General features: G+C 39.9%; 1 protein-coding gene across 6 annotated transcripts; it reads left to right on the forward strand.

Annotated features, from left to right (window-relative positions):
- The first annotated feature begins 484 nt into the window (after nucleotides 1–484).
- On the forward strand, nucleotides 485–24097 carry mag (myelin associated glycoprotein). 6 transcript variants are annotated; one of them, XM_086311024.1, is made up of 13 exons: nucleotides 485–554; nucleotides 8802–8921; nucleotides 11514–11619; nucleotides 12309–12384; nucleotides 12491–12859; nucleotides 12967–13263; nucleotides 14193–14450; nucleotides 15041–15301; nucleotides 15877–16185; nucleotides 19435–19534; nucleotides 20150–20246; nucleotides 20522–20575; nucleotides 20891–24097. In XM_086311024.1, the coding sequence occupies exons 4-13, from the start codon at nucleotides 12339–12341 to the stop codon at nucleotides 21047–21049; spliced, it is 1950 nt and encodes a 649-aa protein (XP_086167150.1). In that variant the 5' UTR covers nucleotides 485–554; nucleotides 8802–8921; nucleotides 11514–11619; nucleotides 12309–12338; the 3' UTR covers nucleotides 21050–24097. The 6 variants fall into 6 exon arrangements, with proteins under 6 accessions (XP_086167150.1, XP_086167149.1, XP_086167151.1 ...); XM_086311023.1 differs by lacking the exon at nucleotides 485–554 and adding an exon at nucleotides 5232–5358; XM_086311025.1 differs by lacking the exon at nucleotides 485–554 and adding an exon at nucleotides 5232–5358 and having other exon boundaries at nucleotides 11519–11619.
- The last annotated feature ends 1030 nt before the right edge of the window (nucleotides 24098–25127 follow it).

The following is a 25127-nucleotide window of genomic DNA, read 5'->3' on the forward strand; positions in this document are numbered from 1 at the left end:
TGTGTGTGTGTGTGTGTGTGTGTGTGCGCGTGCATGGGGTTAGGGTCAAATGTTGGATATTTTGGTGTTTTATTGTTCTGTGAAATGTTTACATTGTTTATTTGTTGTGTATTTATTTGTTCATTCTTGTTGTACTAATACAACTTATTATAGAATAACTTGGCATTTTACTACCCTTGTCGCACAGTGTTGCCTTGAAGCAACAAACCAATATCTGAGCCTAAAGCTCCCCTAAAATAGAGAAAAATATTTTTTCCCCCAAAATTAAAAAGTCATGCAGTAGAGGGTTAAGAAATCTATTTCACTGGCTACAGTGTTGTCATAACGATAGAAATGGCAGCCAAATTGTAAAAAATTAAAACTGAAAAAACAGAAACAATCTTAAATTAAATAAAATAATCCTCAGCTGGCCTCCCAATCACAGTTTTTTCTGTGCCAAAGATCCAATCTGCTGACAGAGAGAGCGAAAGAGAGGAGGGAGGAGAGAGAGCAGTGGAGAAAGCAAATGTTGGAGAGAGACGAGTCTCCTCAGTGGCGTCTGATCAGCTGATAAGGTAAGAGCTCTGCTGTTCTCTGATCTACAATTGTAAGCAGTCAGATCAGGTTTTTCAACTATGTGATTACTCTTTTTGTCTTATATCATATGGATTTCAATTTCTCACTTAAAAGACTTGGCTTTGCAACAGAATACCAGACAGTGAACTATTGTGGCAACTCTGCAAGGATACGTGTACATTACAGCAGTGCTGTGTATTTGATTGCATGGTATAATTATTGCATTATAATTAAAGGTGACCCTGTCACATTTTAGCAGGTTATCTATTTACATCTAAGTATGATACACAGGGAAAATTGGTGATATGTTCTGTTTGATATCCTTGCATTGTGTATTTCAAACATTTTGACCAAAAGATAAAAGAAAAAAATAAACCGCTGAGCTTCCCTATGTTCTTAACAAATTATCAGCTAATTATCATTTAATGTTCAATGTTTTTTTTTTTCACGTTGGAGCCATGCTGTCCTTTTGCCTTTCAGTCATTTTAAACACAGTTTTAACTATCTGTAGCGTCAAGTTGATAGACAAATCCTGTTTAGGCGATTTCAACAGAACACAGACCCAAAAACAAACTTCAAACAAACAGTGACAGGTCACAGGTTACTGTTTCTCTTTTTTAAATCAAAGTAGCTGTCAATAATATGTCCAGTTTGAAAAAGTTAAAATTTTAAATAGGCGGATTTCCTAACGAGGGCCTGCATAGACACAAACCGAACATCAAGCACATTACAAATCCAAAGCCCCTCCATGACAGTTGGAGCACAAAATGGGAACTTAGGACAAATTTGAGATTAGGTGGACCTTTGGGAATAAAAATCCCTTGCAACACAAAACACGACATGTTGCAGCTCTGTATCCAACCTCCTAAATAGGGTCAACATCCCTTTAAGAATTGCTCATTTTCATTCTCACTGATATTGGCAAAATTGGCATTAATACCAAACCATTTACTTCTACTGGGAAATAAATGACAAGTTAAATTTGTGAGTTTCACCATCCTTCTGAGCAAGACTTTTTTCTCTTGGGACATTAACTTTGAGATTAAAATTCTTTCTGTTTATACAAATGAGAGGAAACTCAGTGCTTAAATACCTGAGCAGCTGGTACACTTTAAAACCGGCATTGCTTAAACAAAGTTAAATGCATTAATACCAGATATAAAACAACTTAGGTGAACATCTGCTAAGTGTAATAACAGAAACATGAAATCATCGTGTTTCACCAACTCTTCATCTATTTGCAAATGGTAGCTATCTGCTTCTGTCCAGTGAAGCGAAGAGAGACACAATGGGTCCATTCTCAGAGGCTTATTCGGTTACTAGTCTCTGTCCAGTACAACCCCAGCCCACACCCCCCCTCTATATTGCTCTCTTACCATGACACCCTCAACAGTTACACTAGAATGCTGTCAAAGTATGTCTTTGTGTGTTTGCATTATGTAGATTCTGGTGTTTTTTACTCTTAACATTGCTAAAGAGTTAGAGCATGTGTGGATTAGAAGTTTTGGCAGTAACACTGTCCACAAAAAGTGACTCAAGTTTTGGTTGCACACCTACTTTTAATCCCAAACTAAACAAATCAGCCCAATCTTGAGCTGCTTCTCTATGAAATCTCTAGCTAAGAATAACATTTTAAAACCTTTAACATGCAGGTGTTTAGTTTCTATGGCTCAAGCTGAAGGTGGCAGAGCCTTTCGCTTCTAATAAGAATAATAAATGTTTGATATGTCCAGACTCAAGAAGTGTAACAGTAGAGTGAGTGAAGTGCATCTGTGCACACTTACAAAGCCCAGATAAGAAGTCCAATTAACCAAACCAATCATAATCGCCCGTGTGGTTTAAACATGGGTGTACAGGGCTTTTTTATTAGTTCATTAAACAAGATGGGAAATCAAAGAGAACAAACCAGTTGTTGGAGGGAGATTATAACCATTATCAACCATTTACAAGTTAACTTGTTAAAGGAAAAAAGAATTCTTCACCATTTTTTGGTGGCTTTTGTGAAACAGGCTCCAGGATTACAAAAGTCAGAGTTTGCTGGAAATAAACTAGTTCCCATGACACGTATTCTCGCCATGTCTGAAATGTAAAAGTGCTCATAACTGAGCAGTCACAGCTGAATGGAAGGTGAAATGGCAGACGTCCTTGAGACAAGAGACGGTAATCTTTCAAATGGAGATGAGCTTTCATACTTTCAGACAGCCTTTCTGCAAAGCCACTCTTGGTTTGCATTTGCTCTTGCAAAAAGTAATCAGAATCATTTCATAAAAAGGTTTCAGGAAAGTTCAATTTCTGCCTCCACACATGGCCAAGTGCTGCATGCACCATGTGTGGATGTCTGACCTCATTTGAAGTGCTCACACCTCGACAACAAGCTTTTGTTCCTGAGATGGGGACAATCATTATTTTCAATGCCTCGAGATAATACTTGTCCAGAAAACCTAAATTTCATCATTTTTATTTTTTTCATCATTTTGGAAAAAAACTGTTAAGGAATGAATAAAATTATATTAAGATTAGAACGCAGCTTTTGACACTTTAAATTTGAAACCATCAGTTTTTGTCCATTTTCAGCCCGGCTTGTGGCCAGTCAAACTCGCTGAAAGGCACAAGAATTACAACCAAGAGAGAACAGTCGAACAAGAGACAGAGACAAATGAGCAAGGGCAGAGAAAAGGGGATTGTTGTGATTAAAAGACAATTATCTGTGCACATCGACTTCCCAGTGTTGTGCGGTGTCAGGCTCGAGCTGAGCTTGTTCTGTCCCAGAAGGCTTTGGGAGACAATGGCTACTGTGTTAGGGGGAGGGAGGAGGTTTGATTGCAAGGCTTGGGGCTTCATGACACGGTTACAGCACCATGCAACTGTCTAAACACTCGTAATTCCACATAGGCTTAATAATGCATTTTCTTTAATAGTAACAGCAGGGAAGGAGCAGTTGGCAGTTTTATAGGTCAGCTAGCATCACCATGCAGGTGTGCTTTCTAACTTGAAGCAACTTAAACAAGTTAACAGAAATGTGGTGAACTGACTTTGGACAAAACTTAAGCAGCAATAAAATGCTAATGTCACAATTTAGTTACCCAGACTGTCTTTATATTGCTGTTGCTTGTTATGTGTGAGGGTGGCTGAAAAGTTGCAAAGCAGAACTATTACACAGACTGCACAGGTAGAAAGGAAAATGAATGCGTTCAAAAACCACTGCACAGTGACCTCAGATCACTGTGTGGCCTTTCTAAAGGATATAGAGGAGGAGTCTGCTGTGTCCTTACTCACCAAGACAGAGGAGATGGATCTCACACACAAATCATCAGCATCAGCTCTATGGTAAGATGTAGGGGGAAAAAGCCAAGCCCAATAATTCTAGGGAAAATCAACGTTTAAACAACGTAGACAAGGTATGATGTCATAATTACTGTTTAATTGGCCCTAGTGCTAATTTCATGCCATATCAGGAGCATTGTAATTCCCAGTTTCCAATTTGTTAAGTCTCTTTTTTTATTAATAATAATTATGTATATTTTATTGATCCCCATGGGGAAATTGAACCCATTCACTCAGTGAAGCAGTGGGGAACCACTAATCTAGTGCCCAGGGAGCAGTGTGTAGGAACAGTACCTTGCTCAGGGGTACTTCAGGGTAGCCGTTCAGTGGATTCGAACCCCTGACCTTCTGATCATTGGGCCACTCTACCTACTGAGCTATCCCCACTCTTTTGTTAAGCTATTGCTTAACAAAGCAGTAGCAGACCCTTTAACATCTAAATTGTCCATATCTTAGACTCCATATATTCATTTTTGGACTTCATAGTTCAAAATAATCCTTGTGTTTCTTATACCCCCCTAAGCACAGCCCCGTAGGTCACAGCCCTTAGCTCATTTCTAGCTCATTTTTTTCTGACTGGCCGCCAACCAGCCACTCAAGCAAAAGGTTTGAACATCGAGTGGGTGGGGCTTCTGTACTTATAGCCAGCTGTGTGTGAAGACCATATTAGGGTATCGGTGCTTGCTGACATCATACGAATGCAATAGTAGGAAAAAACACTGTCTAAAACAGAGCCTGAATTCATAGCTTTTACTTCGTAGGGATTTCTTGTACATCCACTGATATTAGTGTTTGAAGCTTTGGCTCTGTTAAAAAGGAACATACACGATTCTAAGTGTATAGTTATTTATTCACGGGGCAAAGCATTCTTTATTTTTTCTAGCCTCTGACTGCTAGCGTTATTTGAGGTTTTTAGTCTCCATCAATGACAGGCTTTGAATGAGCCTCATAGGATTCCTTTCTCTTTTCACTCATACCCCTCTTATTCAGCCTCCCTCCCAAACTCATTTCCTGCCTTGTGCTACACTGACACCCAGAAAGAAGTGGATCGCCTCTCCATCAATCCAAAATGATCAAATATGCTCAGTTCCATCCAACCTAAACCAAGTCATCATGTTGGACAGAAAGGCCTTGGAGCTCAAAGTCTCACCCGTATTTGTCAGGGTGAGGTGGAACAGAGTGGCCCTTTGTGGCCCCATGTGTATTTATGAATGGCTGAGCCTTGGGGCAAAGCTTGGGAACAATGCTGCTACACTGAAGGACTCATTTTGAGATGGGCGGGGGGTGGGGGGTGTTGTTGGTGATGATGGTTGTGATGGTGGTGGTGGGCAGAGCACTTTATTCCCCACTGTTGGGGCTTGGTACAGAGGGTGGCGAGAGGTCTTGGTGGTGCGATGCTTTGCATGTGAGTGTGGCTGCTGAAGCTGCTCATACAGGAGCTTTTGAACGTTTGGAGGTCGACTGTGGTCACCTACACAGGTGAGGAGCAGTTTTTATTTGTGATTTTTATCCTCTTTTGAGGTTTTTATCTTTTCCTGAGAGAAAAAGCAACAGGATACAGATTTCTTCACATGGGGATTGAATTTTATTTAATCAGTCCATTAATCTGATTTTAACAATTTTGTTTTTTAAGGTCAAACACTTACGGACACGGTGAATGAGCGCTTGCTTGCGTGAGCGTTCATAAATGATGTGATGAGTGACCGAGGGTGTGAAAAAAGTGAGATGTGCTGTATGAATCACAAGTTAGACCAAGTTAGGTAATGAGTGTGTGTCTATGCATGTGTACACCTCTATGAGCGCTTGCGTGATTGAACGTGTTTGTGATGATGTGTAAGCGTGCATGGATGAGTGAGTGTGTGTGTTTTGAACATTAGCGGGGGATGCTAAAAGCCCAGCCAATTATTACTGGACAGATTTTACTGCCTGTGCCATTAGCACTGAGCTGTTCCTGCAAATGCCACAACATATTACGGTGTCTAATCAGACATGTGATGCCAGGTAGAAGATTCTTCGATTACACACCAAGCAAAACATTTTTACAAGTCATTTAACAGTAGTTTGGATGTATATGGTTTCTGTAATGAGACTGCGAGGAGCTGGAGTGATTCCTTGAATCTCAAAGAGGATGTTTTGTTTTTTTTAAGAGAAAAGTGGAAACAATCATGTTTAACCAAATGTGTTTCTCATATAATTCAGAGTGCTGCTTCAGGAGTTGAGGAGAGCATAATGTTGGTTAATTATATACCAATTAGTGATTTTTAAAGAAGATCGCAGAGCCACAAAGAGATATTAATTTATGCTAAATCACACCGGCTGTCAAGAAACATTTGAATTTCTCACCTTAAACTTTGTGACACTTCTAGGTGTAATGGATATGTGAAAATTTTGTCCTTCCAATTAAACTGTCGCAATTTAGAAATTTTCTGATTAATCTAAACTAGCCTGATTTTTACTAAATCCACACCTGGCATTTTATACACACTGTTTCAGGACATCAAGTCAAATGGAAGGTTTTAGGAAGCATTAAGATGGATTCACATATGCATTGTCTGTGTGGCTGAACAGGTGATGGCACTGTTTGTCGCCCCCTTTTGTTCAGAGCGGAAGGGAGAACGCTGTAAAGAGAGAAGGCCTGTGGCTTACCATCTGCACACAGGGATGGGGATTGCCAGTAGTTGGTTTTGCCAGGTAGCAGAGAAAGATAAGCTATTGGTGCTCCTGGTCTCTTAGTATGTTGGTGGTCTGCCAAATAAAGCTTGCTTTAATATCCTGTGCGTGTGTTTTGCTCTTGGTAAAAGCCTCCATTTATAATTGTAATCTATCTCTGTGTGTTGTTTGAGATGAAAGTGATGGTACACACCCACAAACTCATGCAAATACCGGGAAAAACACAGGCCATCTTTCTGTGGTTTCTCACTTTTGGGTATATGATACTGCCAGCAGAAGTTTCCTGCAAAAAACTTCAGATAAGAGTAAAGCATAGCTAAAATGTACCTAAACACTAAAATAAGTACATACATGATGAGCCTTATGTATGAGCCATACATAAGTCCAGTCTTTTACTTATGCCAACACTCTGCAGTACCTTGGACAGAATGTGTGACTGGATGTTGGCATATCTCAGTGTTTATGTTTGTATCTTGTGCACATGAGTGTGTGTGTGTGTGTGTGTGTGTGTGTGTGTGTGTGGTGCGCTGGGCTCATCGCAGCTCAGCGCGCCATGTGTGGGAGGGGGAGCAGCCATGTTTTAAGACCATCTGCTCTTCTGAGTATTTTAGTGGGAGCCTTAGCTTGTGGTGGATCAACGCGCGTCACAGGCAAGCAGCAAAGCACAAGCTGTGAGCGGGCCTGTTCCGGAAAAATTCCTTCAGTTTCTCACTTGGACAATGAGCAGTGTTCTGCACACAAGGTTCCCATTCTTTTTCTCTCTGTCCAAGAGCTCTGGTGATGCTCGTATAGATGTGGTGCAGACGATATTTACAATGAAAATGTTCTTCTTGGCAAAGCGGGGTGTTCGTGTAAACCTTTTGGTTTGTGTGAGCAATTTCAGTAATATAAAATGACTCATCAAAGGTGGCGTGGCCTGATTTAGCAGAACTGATTGTTTAGATAGCATCTGTATCCCCGAAGTGTGATGGGGAATAAATGATTACGTTGAAGTTTGATTGCCTCAGATATTAGAAAAGGACCTTTTGCACAAAGCATCACACAGATTAGATGAAGCTAAACATGTTTGATTACTGAGAGTTATCTTTTACATTTAAACTATTTTTAATTGCTTCTCTGTAAAGTTCCCTCTGCTTCTTTTTTGAGATAAATAAATAACCAGAGAAGAAATGTGATACATTTTAATAAGTTACCCTTTGAGTCTTTAATATGCATGCACTGTATAGGCAATGATTAGAGTCCCAGCAGCACAATGGAGCATGCTCAGCTTACAACCAGCACCAAGGGAAGCAGAGGAAGGTCGCATAGCTCCGCACCCCACACTGTGGAGTGTGCTGGCATGCCTTATGCTGCATGTGTGTGTAGGGGTTATGGCATGCTGTGCATTCATTTGTACATAGCTCCATAGCATCAATGCAACACTGTCTTCTTCAGACTCTCTCCAGTCTGTTTCTAGAGGGATTCCCTTGAGGTTATCCACAACTCCTTCAATGCCATGACTTGGCCTGTGGCTTAATGGCTCTTGAACAGTGACTCACTCTACATATAACAATAAGGGTGAGAAAAAAAACTTCCATACTGGAGAGACAACTTGCCTTTGTTATATTTATATGCTTGCACTACTGCCTACTAACATTCCTTAGTAGGGAAAATATTAATGCAGATTTGCATAAGGCTGGAAAGATCAATGATCATGCCCCAAGGACTCTTAATTTCAGAAATTTAAATTCATTTAGACATGGTTTTCACAAATTGAATTGTGCGCTTTAGACTATTACTCTATGCTTTCTCACACACATCTGGAAAACGGTTGCATTGATTATGCAGTCATGGTGAACACAAATGAACCCTAACATCAAAGCGAAACTAACATCAAGTTTCAAGTTTCATGTTCTCCCAAAAGTTTAAATGTTGTTTTACTAAACCAATAATGAGTCATCTTTCCTTCACCAAGCAGCTTTGGCCCTTGTGTCTCAGTCACAACAACAAGTCTGTGTGAACAAAGTTCAAGAAATGTCAAGAAGTCTCAGAGGTTGAAGCATAATGTAGGCTCAAAGTTCAGGGCATCAAGGCACATAGGACAGTGCATGGAAGTGGTGGAAAGTAAAGGAATGCTGAGTGGGCCTGCAGTACACATATTCAGATCTGCCCACAACACATGTAAACCAGAGCTCACACAGACTCCTCTCTTCCCCTTCCCCTTGTCTGCTTCAACATATCTTTTTATCTCCATTTTCTATCCTTTCCCACAGACAGTGGCATCTGGGAAGCAGGGCAAGAAAACCAACTCGGGGAGAGCAAAAACAAAGGAAAGACGAAGAAAAAGTCAAGGCTGGGAGGCAGCAGGAGCCTGGTGCTGAGGCTGTTATGAGGTAAGTGTTTTCTGTGTGCATTGCGTGAGTCGTGTATATAAAAGTGTGCACACGTATGCTATGCTCTGTGCCAGCCATTTGTCCATCCCATCAATAAAGCCATTGTTGGTAAGGTTGGTGGTGGTGTCAGTGGCCCTGCCCAGCTGCTGTGCTCTATTCTCTCCTATGTTGCTGATGCATGGCCTCTCACCCTGGACACACTTACTTAGCTCTTGGCTTTTTGTTGCAGTGCAGATGTCTGAGGTTGATGCAACTTTGGAGAAAAGTTTGAATTGTCCCAGGCAACAGTGTGACATTATTGGCCAAGAATTCAAAGTCTGACCCTTTCTACAATATAGATATTTGGGTTTTTTGGTAGCTGAAATATATATTAAAAAAAAAAAGGTCCTCTCACTTACTCAGAGTTTATAATTTGCTTGTGCAGTTCTGAGACTGTTTAGGTTGACTTTCATCACTCTCAATAGCACAGCTTTCAGTTGCAGCAGGCAGCTGTTGTTTTTTTGTTTTGGTTTTTTTGCTAAAAAAAGTTTAAAAATCCCTCAGCTTTACACCACACACAATTTGCATCAAGTTGGTTAGCATAGTGGACAGCAGAGTGTTTAGAAACTGAAGAGTAATTTCCCTCAGGACTAGAATCAAAAACATAGCTAAACAAGAGACACCATTGGGATTACATTTACCAGGTGGCCAGAAAATCAAATTCAAATGATTATGCTAGTTTACCAGAAATGAAAATGATTAAATATTTGGTAACAACTTCATGATAATACTGTGTTCCCAACCTGGGTCCACTGCTTCCAGGTGCCCAAAATAACCAGATACGGTAGGTTTAAAGATCACAGGCAAATTTAAATATAAAGTGTAAAAATAAAATTACATCCTCATGCTCCTAGGAATTTGTGACTGTGACTGACTAATTATTGGACTGCATGATAAGTGGCACATCCAGTGCTTTTTTCAGTGTAAAATCAACTGAATTTTCCCTTCTCTCTAACAACAAGGCTAATATTGGTCAAGGATTCTCTGGGGGATGTTGGGATGTGTTAATCACGAAGCTCTAAAACACAATCCACTCTCAGACCCGCCATCTGCACACACCGGCTGCTGCATCGTGAGGCTGAAATCCGCTGCTTCTCCTTCTACAGGCATTTATTCTACGTCCAAACTAACCGTCATTATACTGATGTACATCTCATTTGTATGCCACATTTAGACAAATAGATTTCTTTAGGAATAAGAAAACAACTGTGAACTCAAAGTAAATAATACAAATATAATGGCATTATATTGCACTTTGGATTGTAAATGAGTGAATTATGATAATTTCAGAGTACATTGCAAGCATATGAAAACTCCAGGCTTATGAGAAACTGGCTATTTATCATCTCAGAGAGGAGCAATATGCAGACATTATGGTGCATAATTTAATGTAAAAGCCTCAATATGGGGGTCAGAGCACATGCCACTTTTACTGCATGGCATCTTCCTTCCCTCTCTACTATGCATCTCAACAGCGTACTGGAAAATAAAGGCAAATATATCTAAAAATAACAGAGAAATAGTCCAACAAGCCTTTATTAACATGTGTTATTACATGTCAACATGACTATTTCAGTTGAATTAGAAAGGGTAAGATTCAGTAATATGAGCTTTTTCTTGCAGTCTGTTTCCTTTTTTTTGAGTTTGATTGCTGTTTGGTGGTGAATTTAAGGACAAAGCATTTTTTATTACCTTCTGAGCACCACAGTAATGGGATGTATATTTGAATTCTGACCCCAGTACTCGAAATGGCCATGATTTTATTAGGATATCAAACCTCAGCTATTTTTGCATTTGCAGTGCAGGTATTGCCAATAAAATAAAAATGACAGATTGAATTTATATAGAAATATAATAATAATAATAATAATAATAATAATAATAATGATAATGATGTATACTTTATTGATCCCCATGGGGAAATTACTCTCTCTGCATTTGACCCATTCACTCAGTGAAGCAGTGGGAGCAGTGTGTAGGGACGGTACTTTGCTCAGGGGTACTTCAGGGTAGCTGTTCAGTGGTACTTTAATATTATTCATTAGAGCTCATAATAGATGTGATGAAAATTTATATGGACTGATTTATTTCAACCTGAGGGTTGATATTCCAGACTATATAGTGAGCAAAGGAAGTAAACAACACAAACAGCTTGATTCTTCTGTGGTAATGTGCTTTTGTTTCTCACTTTTTCATTATCTCACTTGTTTTCATACGCTTTGATAAGTGAATATTGTCTATTCGGATTGATTTGTAGTACAGCACAGAAAGTACCAGTAATCCACTAATGACATGATGTGTGGTGACTGGAGTTTGGCTTTGTGTCAAGCCTCAGGAAACAGTGAGAGCCATTCACTGAATCGGCTTACGTATGGCAACCATAATGAGAGTGACTCTACTGAGGGGGAGCAAACAGGTGCTGACTGATGCTGTGTTTGTGTGACTTACTATTGGTCTGTGCAAGCGAGGGGGCTGCGAGTGCTGTAATCGCCTGGCAATGCTGATGTCACTGGCATTTTCTTTCTTTCTTTCTCTCTTTCTTTCTTTCCACAGAGAAGGAGGCTGTCAAGCTGTCTGGGTGTGAGTGAACACCCTCTAGTGGAACTGCTGAAGATTTGTTCTCAGAGGTTCCATTCATTTTAACCATCCGTATTTCAAGGTAAAACCACAGTAGTTCAAAACAGTAATACCTATTTTTACTTCTTGTATACGAGGTGCTTTTTCTTTCTAAGAATGTTCACACCACAACCCAATCTGATAAAAAGCCAAAACTCTCCATATGAGCAGTTTTCAACTTGTGACTGAGCCTTTGCAAGCAGCACTATCTGCACTTAATATACATATTCATAGACATAGCTCAAGTTAGTGTTAGCTCTGCATCTTTTAAATGTAGGACATGACAGAAAGGACGTTGACATTATTATATTTTTCTATAGTATTCACAGTATAGTAAGAAGGAATGTATTATCTTTTTGGATGTTAATGACACTTTTCAGTCCGTATACTGTAACATGTGGTCCATGTTGCACACTAAGTATTGCAGAAATGTCATGTCATGTTTTGTGCCGGACAAAAAAGTAAAACCTGTGGGACTTTGATACAACTGATACTCTGATCTTTGTTTTTCTTTGTTTTACTGAAAAGTTCCACATTGGGGTTTTTGATAGAGGATTGCTATGATATACTATAAAACCAAGAAACTGTGAAACATTAAGAACATCTTGAATTTGTTTTTTAGAGGCCTGTGCGGCGTGTGAGTCATGCAGCAGCATCAGTGGTGGAAACGTGATATTTGTGTGTATGTGTATGTTTTTCTGTTGATGACTGACAGCATGGCGTCTGTTTCAGAGGTCTATGGTCCAGTATTGAGCAGAGACCATGTGGTGTTTAGAGCTGCTCCTACCACTGCTGTTGTTCATCAGTGGTAATAAATTCCTTTACTTCTATATTTTTATGATGATAGACAGGTAATATTCCTATGTGTATCCTGTATGTTGAAGAGTCCACTGAGCTTCTGTCTCTTCCCCCAGATGCCAGTTGCCAGTGGAATGTTTGGTTACCTCGGGATATCTCAGCCATGACAAATTCCTGTGTGGTCATCCCCTGCACCTTTATGTATCCGTCTGGAATAAGGCCGAGCCGTGGCATTCATGGTATCTGGTATTTTGGGCAGCCCTACCCACAACTCTTCCCTCCTGTAGTCTTTAAATCACGTACAGACGTTGTGCATGAGAGCTACAAGGGCCGAACCAAGCTGCTGGGAGATCTGCACCAGAGGAATTGCACTCTGCTCATCAACAACATTGGCACCGAGCACTCGGGGAGATACTACTTTCGTGCAGATCTCGGTGGAGCCAACATCTATACATACCCCGATTTCACTGAGCTCAAGGTTCTGGGTAAGTGACTGATGACAGGACGATCGGAAGTCGTTTTATAGTTGAAAATTTATAGCTATTAAAAAAGCCATAACAATCATATTTTCCTTTTATATTTCTGTCTCCAGATCAGCCCAACATCGATGTACCAGAGGAGATTGTTAGTGACGAGAGCTTGGAGCTTACATGCTATGCACCTGATAATTGCCCAGACATGACTCCAGAAATCCAGTGGATGTACACGGACTACCTGCCCGACCCAGAAGTCAGCACTGACCTCGTGGAAGAAAGCAACACAGCAGTCCTCTCCAACACCCTCACCTTCACACCCAGGCCCATGCACAATGGGCAGCTTCTAGGTTGCAGGGTCTATTACCCCAACACAACACTAGCCTATGAGAGGCTCATTTCTCTAGACGTCAAGTGTAAGTAAAAAAATAAAAACATCAAACTGAAAGACTGAAAAGCATTCCACTATGTTAGTATGGCTTCAAACGGGATGTTGAGCCTGACAGTTTGCAGTGAAGTGAGTTGAAGTGGATCTTTTTCTCAGAGATCACAAAACTCAAGCATATCTTTATGTCAGAAAGTTGATTCTGGATTCAGTTTTCTGGGATTCCCTTACATGGATGATTGAACATGCATTAAGATATATTTGTATGGTTTAGAAAAAAATAACCGAAGAGCCTAAAATGAATTGTTAGTTAACACGGAGACATAGTACAGCTGATTTCAAAGGTGCTATGACAGTATTTAAGTAGTCACTGAGGATGACAAGAAATCAATAGCCTACGACTCTTTTTTTCATCTAAATCTCATGTATGGAATGACCTCAGATCAAGACAGCATCTTTGCAGTTTCTGTTCTGTTCCTATTGTGATAGATGAATAAACCTTCTTAACACTGACAAATCTGAAGTAGCAGTAATCCCACTATTATGAAATAGTACAAAATATTCCAGTTCAAATTACCAAAGTGTGAACTCTTATTATAAACTATTGTTCACTTCACTTTCGTTTCGCAAAAACCGATCTAAAAGTTGCTGAACCATTTCAGCTAACTGCTGACTAAAATTGTCACTAGCATGGTTGAAAACAATATCTGGTGCTTGTACAGGATTTAGTACAAAACATCAATCTGCATGTTTCACTTTTATTTAGATATAATTTGCTTTGAAGTCCCCTCAAGTTAAAGAGCTACCTTTCAACCTTTATTTGAGGGTGTAAATTTGTCGATTTGTCGATTTCTTTTATTGAAAAGATTAAATCATTTTTTAGGAGACAGTTATTCTGTGAATTGCAGACATCATTCGAGTTCTTGGAAAATAAATTCCCTGTTATATGTTTCCTGGCAGATGCTCCACGCTCTGTGTGGGTGAATGCCTCTTCAGAGGTGATGGAAGGCAGCTCTGTGACACTGCACTGTGAGGTAGACAGTAACCCTCCTGCCAGGATCGCCTGGATGTTTGGAGACCAAGAGCTGCTGTGGGACACAGCATCCAATGTTTCGCTCATGCTAGATGATGTGACACCTGCAAATGAGGGAATTTACACCTGTGTTGGGGACAATGGCTATGGCATCATGAACACCTCACTCTACCTGGCTGTAAAGTGTAAGTTTTTGAGATAGCAAATGACTCCCAACCCCAGCATTTGTAAGCATAAGTGAAAATCTTTTGAATGTCAACCCCCCGTGTGGATTCATAATACAGTTGATCTAAACAGGGACTCACAACAAGAAGTTATAGATGCTCAATGATTTCCAAACCATTGCCACTTTACTGATAAGATTTCATTTAATAACCACCATTAAAACCACAATAAAATGTCCTGGGAAATCAATGTATCTGGTCCATAGAGCTTAAATGTTCTTTTTGTTTTGGTACAAACATTGGGTGAGACAAGGCAAAAGTTTTGATATCACAATGTTTCAGCCAGTTCAACTTGCACTGCAATACTGCAGTAAATGAATGTACTACAAAAACCTGCTCAGAATCTGTACTGCATATTTTTAGATATATCAAAGTCACTGTTTATTTATTTAGGTCACTGTGTGTCCAAAAGGAAAAAAAAAAGATATTGTGGGTTTTATTTAATTTGGTGCCTTTGAAATGAAGAAGGATCTTATGTAAGAATTATAAGATAGAGGTTTTCTTATATGAATAGTAAACATAACAAATTCATTTTCTCTTCTTTGTTGCAGATCCTCCCCATGAGCCTGTGGTAAATGACTCCATTACAGTAGTAGAGGGTACCACTCTGGCCCTGCACTGCAGCACACAGGGAAGCCCAGCACCCACCCTCACCTGGCTGAAGGATGGGCAACTGGTGGGCACCATCACTGCGGATGAGCTGTCAGTGCTGACGATTGTGGAAATCACACCGCAGGGAGATGGACAGTACCGCTGCCTGGCAGAGAATGAGCATGGGAGAGCCAGCAGCTCCCTCAACATCACTGTCGAGTGTGAGTGCGTCAGTTTTCTGTATTATATTTTTAAAGGGAGTCTAAAACTAGGCCAAAGAATAAAGCATGATGGCAGCAAGGGATACGTTTGTGTAACCCTCCAATGTACGGTAATGTGCTATCTGTATGGTGAATTGCACTTTGTAGAATTCCACAAAACTTCTTATTTCCTTTGAGTAAAAACGTACTTTAACCTCCTAGGACCTGGCGTCCAAATATGTGGACATCACATTTTGGGTTATTTAGACCAAAATACTAAATTTTGCTCTACAAGGGCCTGATATCCACTTACGAGGACACTATACTGCTACTGTTCTATCAAAATTTTAAACGAATATCCTCATATGTGGCTTTTATTTTTCTTAAAAACAAAAATAAGGTTAAAAAAATCTAGTAATTCTTTGTTTTTACATTTATTGGGTCCCAATGTGATCGGATATCAAAGATAAATTAAAAATGCATGCCGTGGAAGAGTTCAGGTCTTAGGAGGTTAAAGGAAATCTTGACCAAAGGAGTATAATTTGTTACTAGTCAACAGCTATCTGATGTAATCATCTCTTGCCCTCCCTCATTAGATGCCCCTGTGCTTCTGGAGGAGTCAAAGTGCACAGTGGTGAGGGAAGGTGTCCAGTGTGTCTGCATGGCCACAGGGAACCCTGAACCCACTATCGAGTTCTACCTGCCTGACCTGAACATCACCATCAACGAAACAGACGGCCGGTACAACTTCTACACGCACACAGACGGGCACACGTCCACAGGAATGATCAAGCTACGGGAGAAAGGTGAACGGGTCGACAACGGCAGCCCTGCTGTCAACGTCCACTGCAGCATCTCCAATGCATATGGAAGAGAGAGCATACTACTGGAGCTGCAGCAAGAGAGTGAGTAGACAACTTTACTTAGTATTTAGTTTGACACTAAGTAATGTGTCACTATTATCACATCCTATTTAAATTGATATGACACTACACAGGGAGTGCAGAATTATTAGGCAAGTTGTATTTTTGAGGAATAATTTTATTATTGAACAACAACCATGTTCTCAATGAACCCAAAAAACTCATTAATATCAAAGCTGAATGTTTTTGGAAGTAGTTTTTAGTTTGTTTTTAGTTTTAGCTATTTTAGGGGGATATCTGTGTGTGCAGGTGACTTTTACTGTGCATAATTATTAGGCAACTTAACAAAAAACAAATATATACCCATTTCAATTATTTATTTTTACCAGTGAAACCAATATAATATCTCCACATTCACAAATATACATTTCTGACATTCAAAAACAAAACAAAAACAAATCAGCGACCAATATAGCCACCTTTCTTTGCAAGGACACTCAAAAGCCTGCCATCCATGGATTCTGTCAGTGTTTTGATCTGTTCACCATCAACATTGCGTGCAGCAGCAACCACAGCCTCCCAGACACTGTTCAGAGAGGTGTACTGTTTTCCCTCCTTGTAAATCTCACATTTGATGATGGACCACAGGTTCTCAATGGGGTTCAGATCAGGTGAACAAGGAGGCCATGTCATTAGTTTTTCTTCTTTTATACCCTTTCTTGCCAGCCACGCTGTGGAGTACTTGGACGCGTGTGATGGAGCATTGTCCTGCATGAAAATCATGTTTTTCTTGAAGGATGCAGACTTCTTCCTGTACCAATCCAATCCAATCCAACTTTATTTATATAGCACTTTTAAAAACAACAAAGTTGACCAAAGTGCTTTCCAATAATAAAACAGAGATAGCAGTTAAAACCATACTTTAAGCATACAATGAAATCAATAAACAAAATAAATATATAATTGAAAAAGAAGCTTGAAGAAGGTGTCCTCCAGAAACTGGCAGTAGGACTGGGAGTTGAGCTTGACTCCATCCTCAACCCGAAAAGGCCCCACAAGCTCATCTTTGATGATACCAGCCCAAACCAGTACTCCACCTCCACCTTGCTGGCGTCTGAGTCGGACTGGAGCTCTCTGCCCATTACCAATCCAGCCATGGGCCCATCCATCTGGCCCATCAAGACTCACTCTCATTTCACCAGTCCATAAAACCTTAGAAAAACCAGTCTTGAGATATTTCTTGGCCCAGTCTTGACGTTTCAGCTTGTGTGTCTTGTTCAGTGGTGGTCGTCTTTCAGCCTTTCTTACCTTGGCCATGTCTCTGAGTATTGCACACCTTGTGCTTTTGGGCACTCCAGTGATGTTGCAGCTCTGAAATATGGCCAAACTGGTGGCAAGTGGCATCTTGGCAGCTGCACGCTTGACTTTTCTCAGTTCATGGGCAGTTATTTTGCGCCTTGGTTTTTCCACACGCTTCTTGCGACCCTGTTGACTATTTTGAATGAAACGCTTGATTGTTCGATGATCACGCTTCAGAAGCTTTGCAATTTTGAGACTGCTGCATCCCTCTGCAAGATATCTCACTATTTTTGACTTTTCTGTGCCTGTCAAGTCCTTCTTTTGACCCATTTTGCCAAAGGAAAGGAAGTTGCCTAATAATTATGCACACCTGATATAGGGTGTTGATGTCATTAGACCACACCCCTTCTCATTACAGAGATGCACATCACCTAATATGCTTAATTGGTAGTAGGCTTTCGAGCCTATACAGCTTGGAGTAAGACAACATGCATGAAGAGGATGATGTGGACAAAATACTCATTTGCCTAATAATTCTGCACTCCCTGTAATAAAGATTTTAATACATGTCAGATGTTATTTTCTGACATCTGTATCTTTAAAGTATCTGTACTTTACGCGTAAGCAATGCCTGGTTATGACTATTTCCTGTTATGTGTCATGAAGCTTAAGGCAATGGAAATTTTTGTGCTTTTCTACTAATTACAATAAACTTAAACACCGTAGTCAATTTTCAATCAATTCCACTTACATTGACCCTTTTCCATAAATTAAATGTTTATTGATTTGCTACAGAAAATGGATCCGAACAAAAAAAGCACAGTTTTCTCCTATTTGATTAGCAGTTAAAAATTCCACAATAGTCAGCAGTTTAAAAAAATAAGTCTCTTTTCTTCCGTTTATATTTTCTTCTATACCTAAATCCTCTAGACTATGCTATAAATACTTACGACATCCACTGCTTACTTTATTAGGTATAAATAATACAAGGTTGGACCACCTTTTGTCTTCAGGCCAGCATTAATTCCCAGGAGTTGCTGGAAATATTCCTAAGTTTTGCTCCATACTGACACGATAGCATCTCTCATGAAACCTGTTTTAGATGATTTGAGCTTTGTGACATTATCCTGCTAGAAGCAGCCATCAGAAGATGAGTACACTGTTCTCACATAGGAATGAACATGGTCAGCAACAATACTCAGGTAGGCTGTGGCATTTAAACAATGTTCAAGAACTCAGAGTGTGCCAAGAATATATCCCCCACACCATCGAACCACCGCCACAGCCTGAAATGCTGACACAGGGCAGATTCTGATCATAACATCCAAATCAAATGCCTTAGCAGAAATTGAGACTCATCAGACCAGACATTTTTTCCAATTTCTTTGTGTATTTGTAGCCTCAGTCATGTTTCTAGCTGATTGTGTGTTCTTGTGCTGCTGTAGTCTATCGTCTTCAAGATAGTATGTTCAAAGGTGCTCTTCTACCTTGGTTGTAATGAGTGTTTATTTAGTTACTGTTGGCTTCCTATCAGCACAAAGCAACCTGACATTACACTCTGACATCTAGCATGAACAACACATTGTTTTTTTAGAGAATTGCTACTCACTGGATAATTTATTTTCTTTTCTGACCTTTCTCTGTAAACCTTGAACATGGTTGTGTAGGAAAATCCCCATAGGTCAGGACTTTCTGAAATACTCGGAGTCACTGAAATACAAAATCACCTTTCTTCCCCATTCTGATGCTTGGTTTGAACTTGAGCAAGCTGACTCAAACATGTCTACATGGTCTTAAATTCACAGAACTGCTGTCATGTGATTGGCTGTTTAGACATCTGTGTAATGAGCAGTTGAACAGGTGTATCTAAAAGAGCTGCCAGTGAGTGTATATGGCTTGTTAGCTCGGTGGGCAGTTTCTCCATGTGTTACTCAATGAAGTTTACAGTAATTCACTCCCCTTCATTTTTGTTTTTACCACCTCTGTTTTCAGAAAAGTACATGATGGCAGTTATAGTCGGCACCATTGGAGGAGTGGCAGTCATAGCCTTCATCATTGCAGCAGTTAGATATGTTGGTCACAACAACAAGAAGTGAGTATAAATGACAAACTAATGGAGAAGCCGTTGCAAGGCAGGAGTAGTCAACTTCCTTACTAAGCGTTTTCTGAAATCCAAGGAAACACTTAAGCCTAGTCATCCATTCTAAAACACATCGTTGCACACTGTATACGAGTGAATGTGGGACTGATGTGGACGTGAGAATTATTTCTCCTGAGCAATTTCAGTTCATTTGCAGTGACAAGTCCTTGTTGAAATCCTTGGAGATCTACACTGGCTGCCTTGTGGAGTTGGTTAGCAAGCTGGACTAACCTTATATTTTGCAGGCACGATTCCCTGCTCTGACACTGCTTCTGTATCCTTGACCTGCTATGCTAAATACAACTCGAGTAGCCCTCTTAACCAAAGTGCTTTATTTTAGCCTCAAGGCATATTTGGACCACCAAATTTGCAAGCTTTCTCTGGCCCTGAAGTGGGTGTGATCTCAGCGACTAAACCCATAAAATAACCACGTCACTCACAGCCACGGTTGGCCTCCAGCATAACCTTACAGAGCTTGTTGTTTTAAAATGGATGCCCAGGCTTGGCGTGTCGCCCTGCGTTAGTGGCAGTCGAGACCGAGTCTGATTATGTGACTCCGTCCCCCAGAGAGAATGGCAACCCTAGGCAGGACGTGGTCCTGGAGAACCCAGCTTTGTACTACAGCGCAGTCAAGAAGGACAAACAAAATCTGAGGAAGAAAGTGGTGAGACATGTTGATGTCAATGATTATGATTATGATTGAGGATGGGTTGGATTACCATTCTCAGATTGTTTGGGGTTAAAGTTTTGTGTAATGAAAAAGTCGTACAGTCATGATAAGACCCCATGTTAACCTCTGAAATGAGGTACCAGAAAGAATCTGTCCCACTAGCAGTCTAGTAGCTCCAACCATGACCTTTCCAAACACTGTTTTTCTCTTGCTTTCATCGCTTCTCTGCGTTTTTCTGTGTGTTTTTCTCTCCCCTAACTCTTGCACAGCTTAAGACAGAGCTGTTGGGCTCAAAGTTTAACTCCATTCTAGAGGAGACTACGGTAAGGTTCCCCTACAAATCCCCATTAAAACAAAAAACCAAAAAACACAAGCCTCAGTGACAGATGCATCTCCTCGCATATCAGCTTCTGTGTTCTGTACACTGCTGTTTGTTTCCAATACTGCCTTCTGCATGGCTGCCTCATTGCTAACACAAACTGCCAGTCTAACAGGAAACATCTCAGACTCCCTCTCAGTATGTCGACCAGTAATCACTAACATCTTTTCTTTAGTGTCTGTCGCGCTCTTCTGCAATCTGAGGTGTCACTGGCACCTTGCCGCTGATTTTTGCCGCTAAACGGTGTTTCTGTCTGCAGGGAGAAGACGGGGATTATCAATCTGTGGGCACTATGGCGGGACTGGAGAGGCAAGAGCTGAATTACGCTTCCCTGGAGTTTATCGGGGCAAGGTCCAGGGAGGGGGCCTCAGGGAGGAGGGATGACGGCAGCAACTACACAGAAATCAAAGCCAAATGAATCGCGATCCTTCCCTGATCCCTCGGCTATGCGAGATGCAGTGGCAGCCCTATATTACACACATCATCTGCCCCGTAAACTGTGTAATAACCCCACCTCTTCTCCTGGATTTCACTCTGCATATGACTCTTTTGTTCCCCCCTCATTTTTATCAAATTTATCACATGTAATCTTCTGCTCTGTGGCAGTTTCCGCTGCTATGGACTGCCCCTCCTCCATGGGATCCCCCGTCACATACCACCATTAGGGAAAAACTGGTATTTCTGGTGGTTTTGAGCAACACCAACTGGACAATGTAAAGCACATGTTAATTTCAAGCCTAGTTCAAGTTGCAGTACATTGTCTCTACACACAGCGTTAAACGGTGGCCATATTTTTATTCTTTTCTCCTTTTGATTGCTGTTGTGTCTGTCTCACTGTTTGCTCTCCATCTATTCTTTTAACTGTCACTGTGTCTGCTGCCAGTCGAAGCATCAGGGCAAGGAGTAACTGCTTTTTGTTGTCTTATCTTTATGTGTGTCTGTGTACTGAGAGCGAACCCTCTCCTATCTTGTTGTGTCCTAAGAAGATAACTGTCAGAAATGAGAAAAGGAGATGCCTTTAGATTCTACATAATTGTATTTAATGTGTGCTGTGACACAGTAGCCTCTCATTTTACCTGGAAAAAGTCACCATCACTTCTGATAGTAAGTCTGTAAATTTAAGCGACATACTTTCCAGTTCTGAAAAAGGTCGAACCTTGATTCTGGCATTTTTCGTGTAGGTGTAAGAATGAGATCTGAGGGGATTTCTTCCACTGTGGCCAACGCAAAGTGTCTCATTTTCTACTTCTTTTCCACAATGCACGTGTGTCTTCAAAATTATTCAAGTCAACTAGAAAATACAGACCTGAAGCACAACATACTTGCTTGTGAGTGGCCAAAGTGTTATCTCCTATAGACAATGTGTGTATGTATGAATGGGTGTGTGTATTCAAATTGTGCTGAAAGATCACTGGACACTGATTTCTGGGGTCTTTGGGAAGTTTCAGCATCGCCTCACTAGAGGTCTGTGCTTTGTTCTCACAGGATTGCGTCAAATGTTTGAATGGCAAAAGGTGATGCTGACAAGCCATCTGGTTGTGCTACTCAGTGACATTTGATGAACCTGTGGTGTATTATTAAAGCTCACTAATAGTCTAACTTGATAATGATGGTGTCAATAATATATTAATTTGATGTATATTGATGGTGAAAGGGATTCTAGTTTGTACAGTAAACATCCTGCATGATTCTTTTGCCAGCAGGCACACATTCAAGTATTGAACAGCAGTGAAAAGCCAGACTGACAAATGAAAAGCAGTTTTGTCACACGTCACTCAGCCACTCTGACTGAACACTGTCTTAATAGAAGGTTAGAAAACAGTTCCCAACCTCTGACTACATGAATCTACATGAAGTTAAATCAAAGGCTGTGTTTTCTGTATTGTTTCCATTAATCATTAAGGGAGTACTTAGTATTTTAGCATTGCTTATCCATTGAATGTATTAACTCACAAGAGACAGGGTTTTTTCTTCTTTTTTTTTAATAAATGGCCAAATTCACAGGAACCACGATGTCCAGAGTTTGGTCCCTGGTACTGGTTTAGTTCCAATTACAGAGTCATAAGTTACCCTTAATGCGAGCAATAGCTTAATGGAAGCAATCTTTACCTTTGAAGCACCATGCCTTCAGATTTTCTGAAGCTAGTTGAGAACATTGTATTGTGTAGCTTTTTACTTAGTACAGACCAAACCTCATACCTGATCTAAACAAACCAAGAAGCCTCCTACCTGTCAGTTTACACCATGTCTTATAGAGTCATCTCTCAGACTTGCACACACACTGTAGCCATAACTCCCTATACCCTATCATTTTGCATAAGAAACTATAGATATTGATTGTAATTTTGATTTAAATTGGTATTTATTGCACTTCAGATTGATTTTAACAATGTAACACAGAATAGCAAATATGCAATTTTTAATGTACATTGTTAAATGTATGTAAAGATGTTTATGGAAAAGTCAAGTGGAAAACAAAAGAAAGAAATGGAGAAATAATCTCTTTGTGAAGATTAAAATTTCTTTGGATATAAATATAATGACTAAAGGTTTATAAAATCCTATTATGAAATTTGGTTTGTTTTGTTTGGCTGTCTCATTTAAAATGATGGAGTAAGTTGACTGAAGCAGCAGAGTGTTTATGTAAGCTGTGTTTAAATGGTTTCATAATCAGCAGAGCAAAATCCACTATAGGCCTCAAACTACAGTAATTCTGTACAGGTACAGACATCTCTAGAGGGGAAAGGCATTGTGAAACAAAGAATGATACATTATAAGGAGCACTTCAGTTTTAACTGTTAAACTGAACTGAACCCAAATGAATCTCTCTGTCAAAATGAATAAACCATGATGATGAAACTTCAGATTACGTTTGGTTTTAACTACAAGTGAAGACCTGACGTTTTTCTAACTGGATGCTCTTCCGTTCTGGTAATAATATGCAGGTATAATTTTTACCTGTAGCTTTATGATGAGAAATGAGACATTTTTTTATTAAATTTCACTGATTAAGACTTTTAATCAATGCTGGCCTTTTATTAAGACACTGTTCTCTTAAATTATAGATGAAGGGTTCCAAATATGCAAGCTAGCATTCCTAAATTGCCTGCCTGCACAGAGTCATTAACCATTCACTGTCTCCGATCTCCTCATATTCTTATTTATTTTTAAAGCAGAAATATCTTATCTAATCTTTGCCACAGTGTGCTGTAAAGAAAATGTGTATGTCCAGTACTTTGTGGTGATCATAATAATTATTATGGAGTTTTTGTTTCTTCATTTATGATTATATAATTTAGATGGGGGTTTGCAGTCTCTGCAAATAAGCACTGTTGTAATGACTGTAGGTTTGTCACCAATGATGTAGTTTGCTTGCTCTTTTATTTTAAAAAGTCCTTGATGCCTCCAGCAAATTCATTTGTCTTCAGTTTCCTGCAAATATAAATAAAACAAAGACAACACCGTATGGAAACAGCTGTTTATTGATAGAAAACAACTAGTTTCTGTCTGTTTATTATTCTGTTTTGGTGTTCTGAAATGCAAAAATGTATGCCACATATTGGTTTTATTTCTCGGACTAAGTTCTTTTAATGGCTAAAGAACGTTTGAAAATGAAAGAAACAAAAACATGATCAAACCCTACAAGTCAAGATTGTGTGTCACAAAAAAATCTAAACACAGAGCCGAATACATTAAGCCTCCAGTGCTCATCCAGCCTGCAAGCGTGCTGTTTTGTTAATGATTTAATCTGGAAACACACGATCCATTACTGCTTCTGTTCAGCCATTTAGTGGCCTGATAACATTAGAAGCAGATGCATCGGGGGTTGGACTTGGCACACAGATAATCTCAAGTATGTGTTATAATTGCATACTTTCCCAACTTCTAACAAGTATTTGTGCCCAAAGAAGATTTTATTTTCAGTCTCAATGTCAAAAGGTGTCTATGTCTATACTGTACCACCACCAGGTTAAGAGGAATTGTGAACCATCTTCCTGTAGTGTGGAGATCTTGCTGCTTGGGCACAAAATACTACTAATCCTGAAATATTATTCCCTAAGTTTGCATTTTTAGTTGGTTTGCTGTACCTCTCTATTGCAATAAAATACTTGCTGTTGATGCTAATTATGTCTAGAATCTGCAAAATATAGGCTCCATGCAAAATAGTGCACGAGAACTGGCACTGCTGGATGTTTTAGAGCTGTTTTTGCAAAATTTGGAGACAGCTGGCTGAAATATTCAAGAAGGAGGCAAAGAGGAGTATGTATATATATATATATATATATATTTTTTTTTTTCTTCATGAATTTATGTTGAAATTACAGAGACCCACCGGTTCCAGTAAAAGTCTTCTCAAACATGCATGTCTAGAAAAAATAGCAAGGAGAGGAAGACCAGACCTTCCATTTTAAATCCATCCAGCTAATTCCCACCTACGGGTCTGGCATTAAAAGAAGCAAACCTGTCTCAGAGACTATCAGTGTGTGGCAGGATAA

Source organism: Aulonocara sp. 'chitande type north' Nkhata Bay, linkage group LG11, assembly GCF_057382095.1.
Source record: "Aulonocara sp. 'chitande type north' Nkhata Bay isolate Kocher_YH1m ecotype deep benthic linkage group LG11, A_spYH_male_GT1.1, whole genome shotgun sequence".
In the NCBI taxonomy this organism is placed as follows: Eukaryota; Metazoa; Chordata; class Actinopteri; order Cichliformes; family Cichlidae; genus Aulonocara; species Aulonocara sp. 'chitande type north' Nkhata Bay.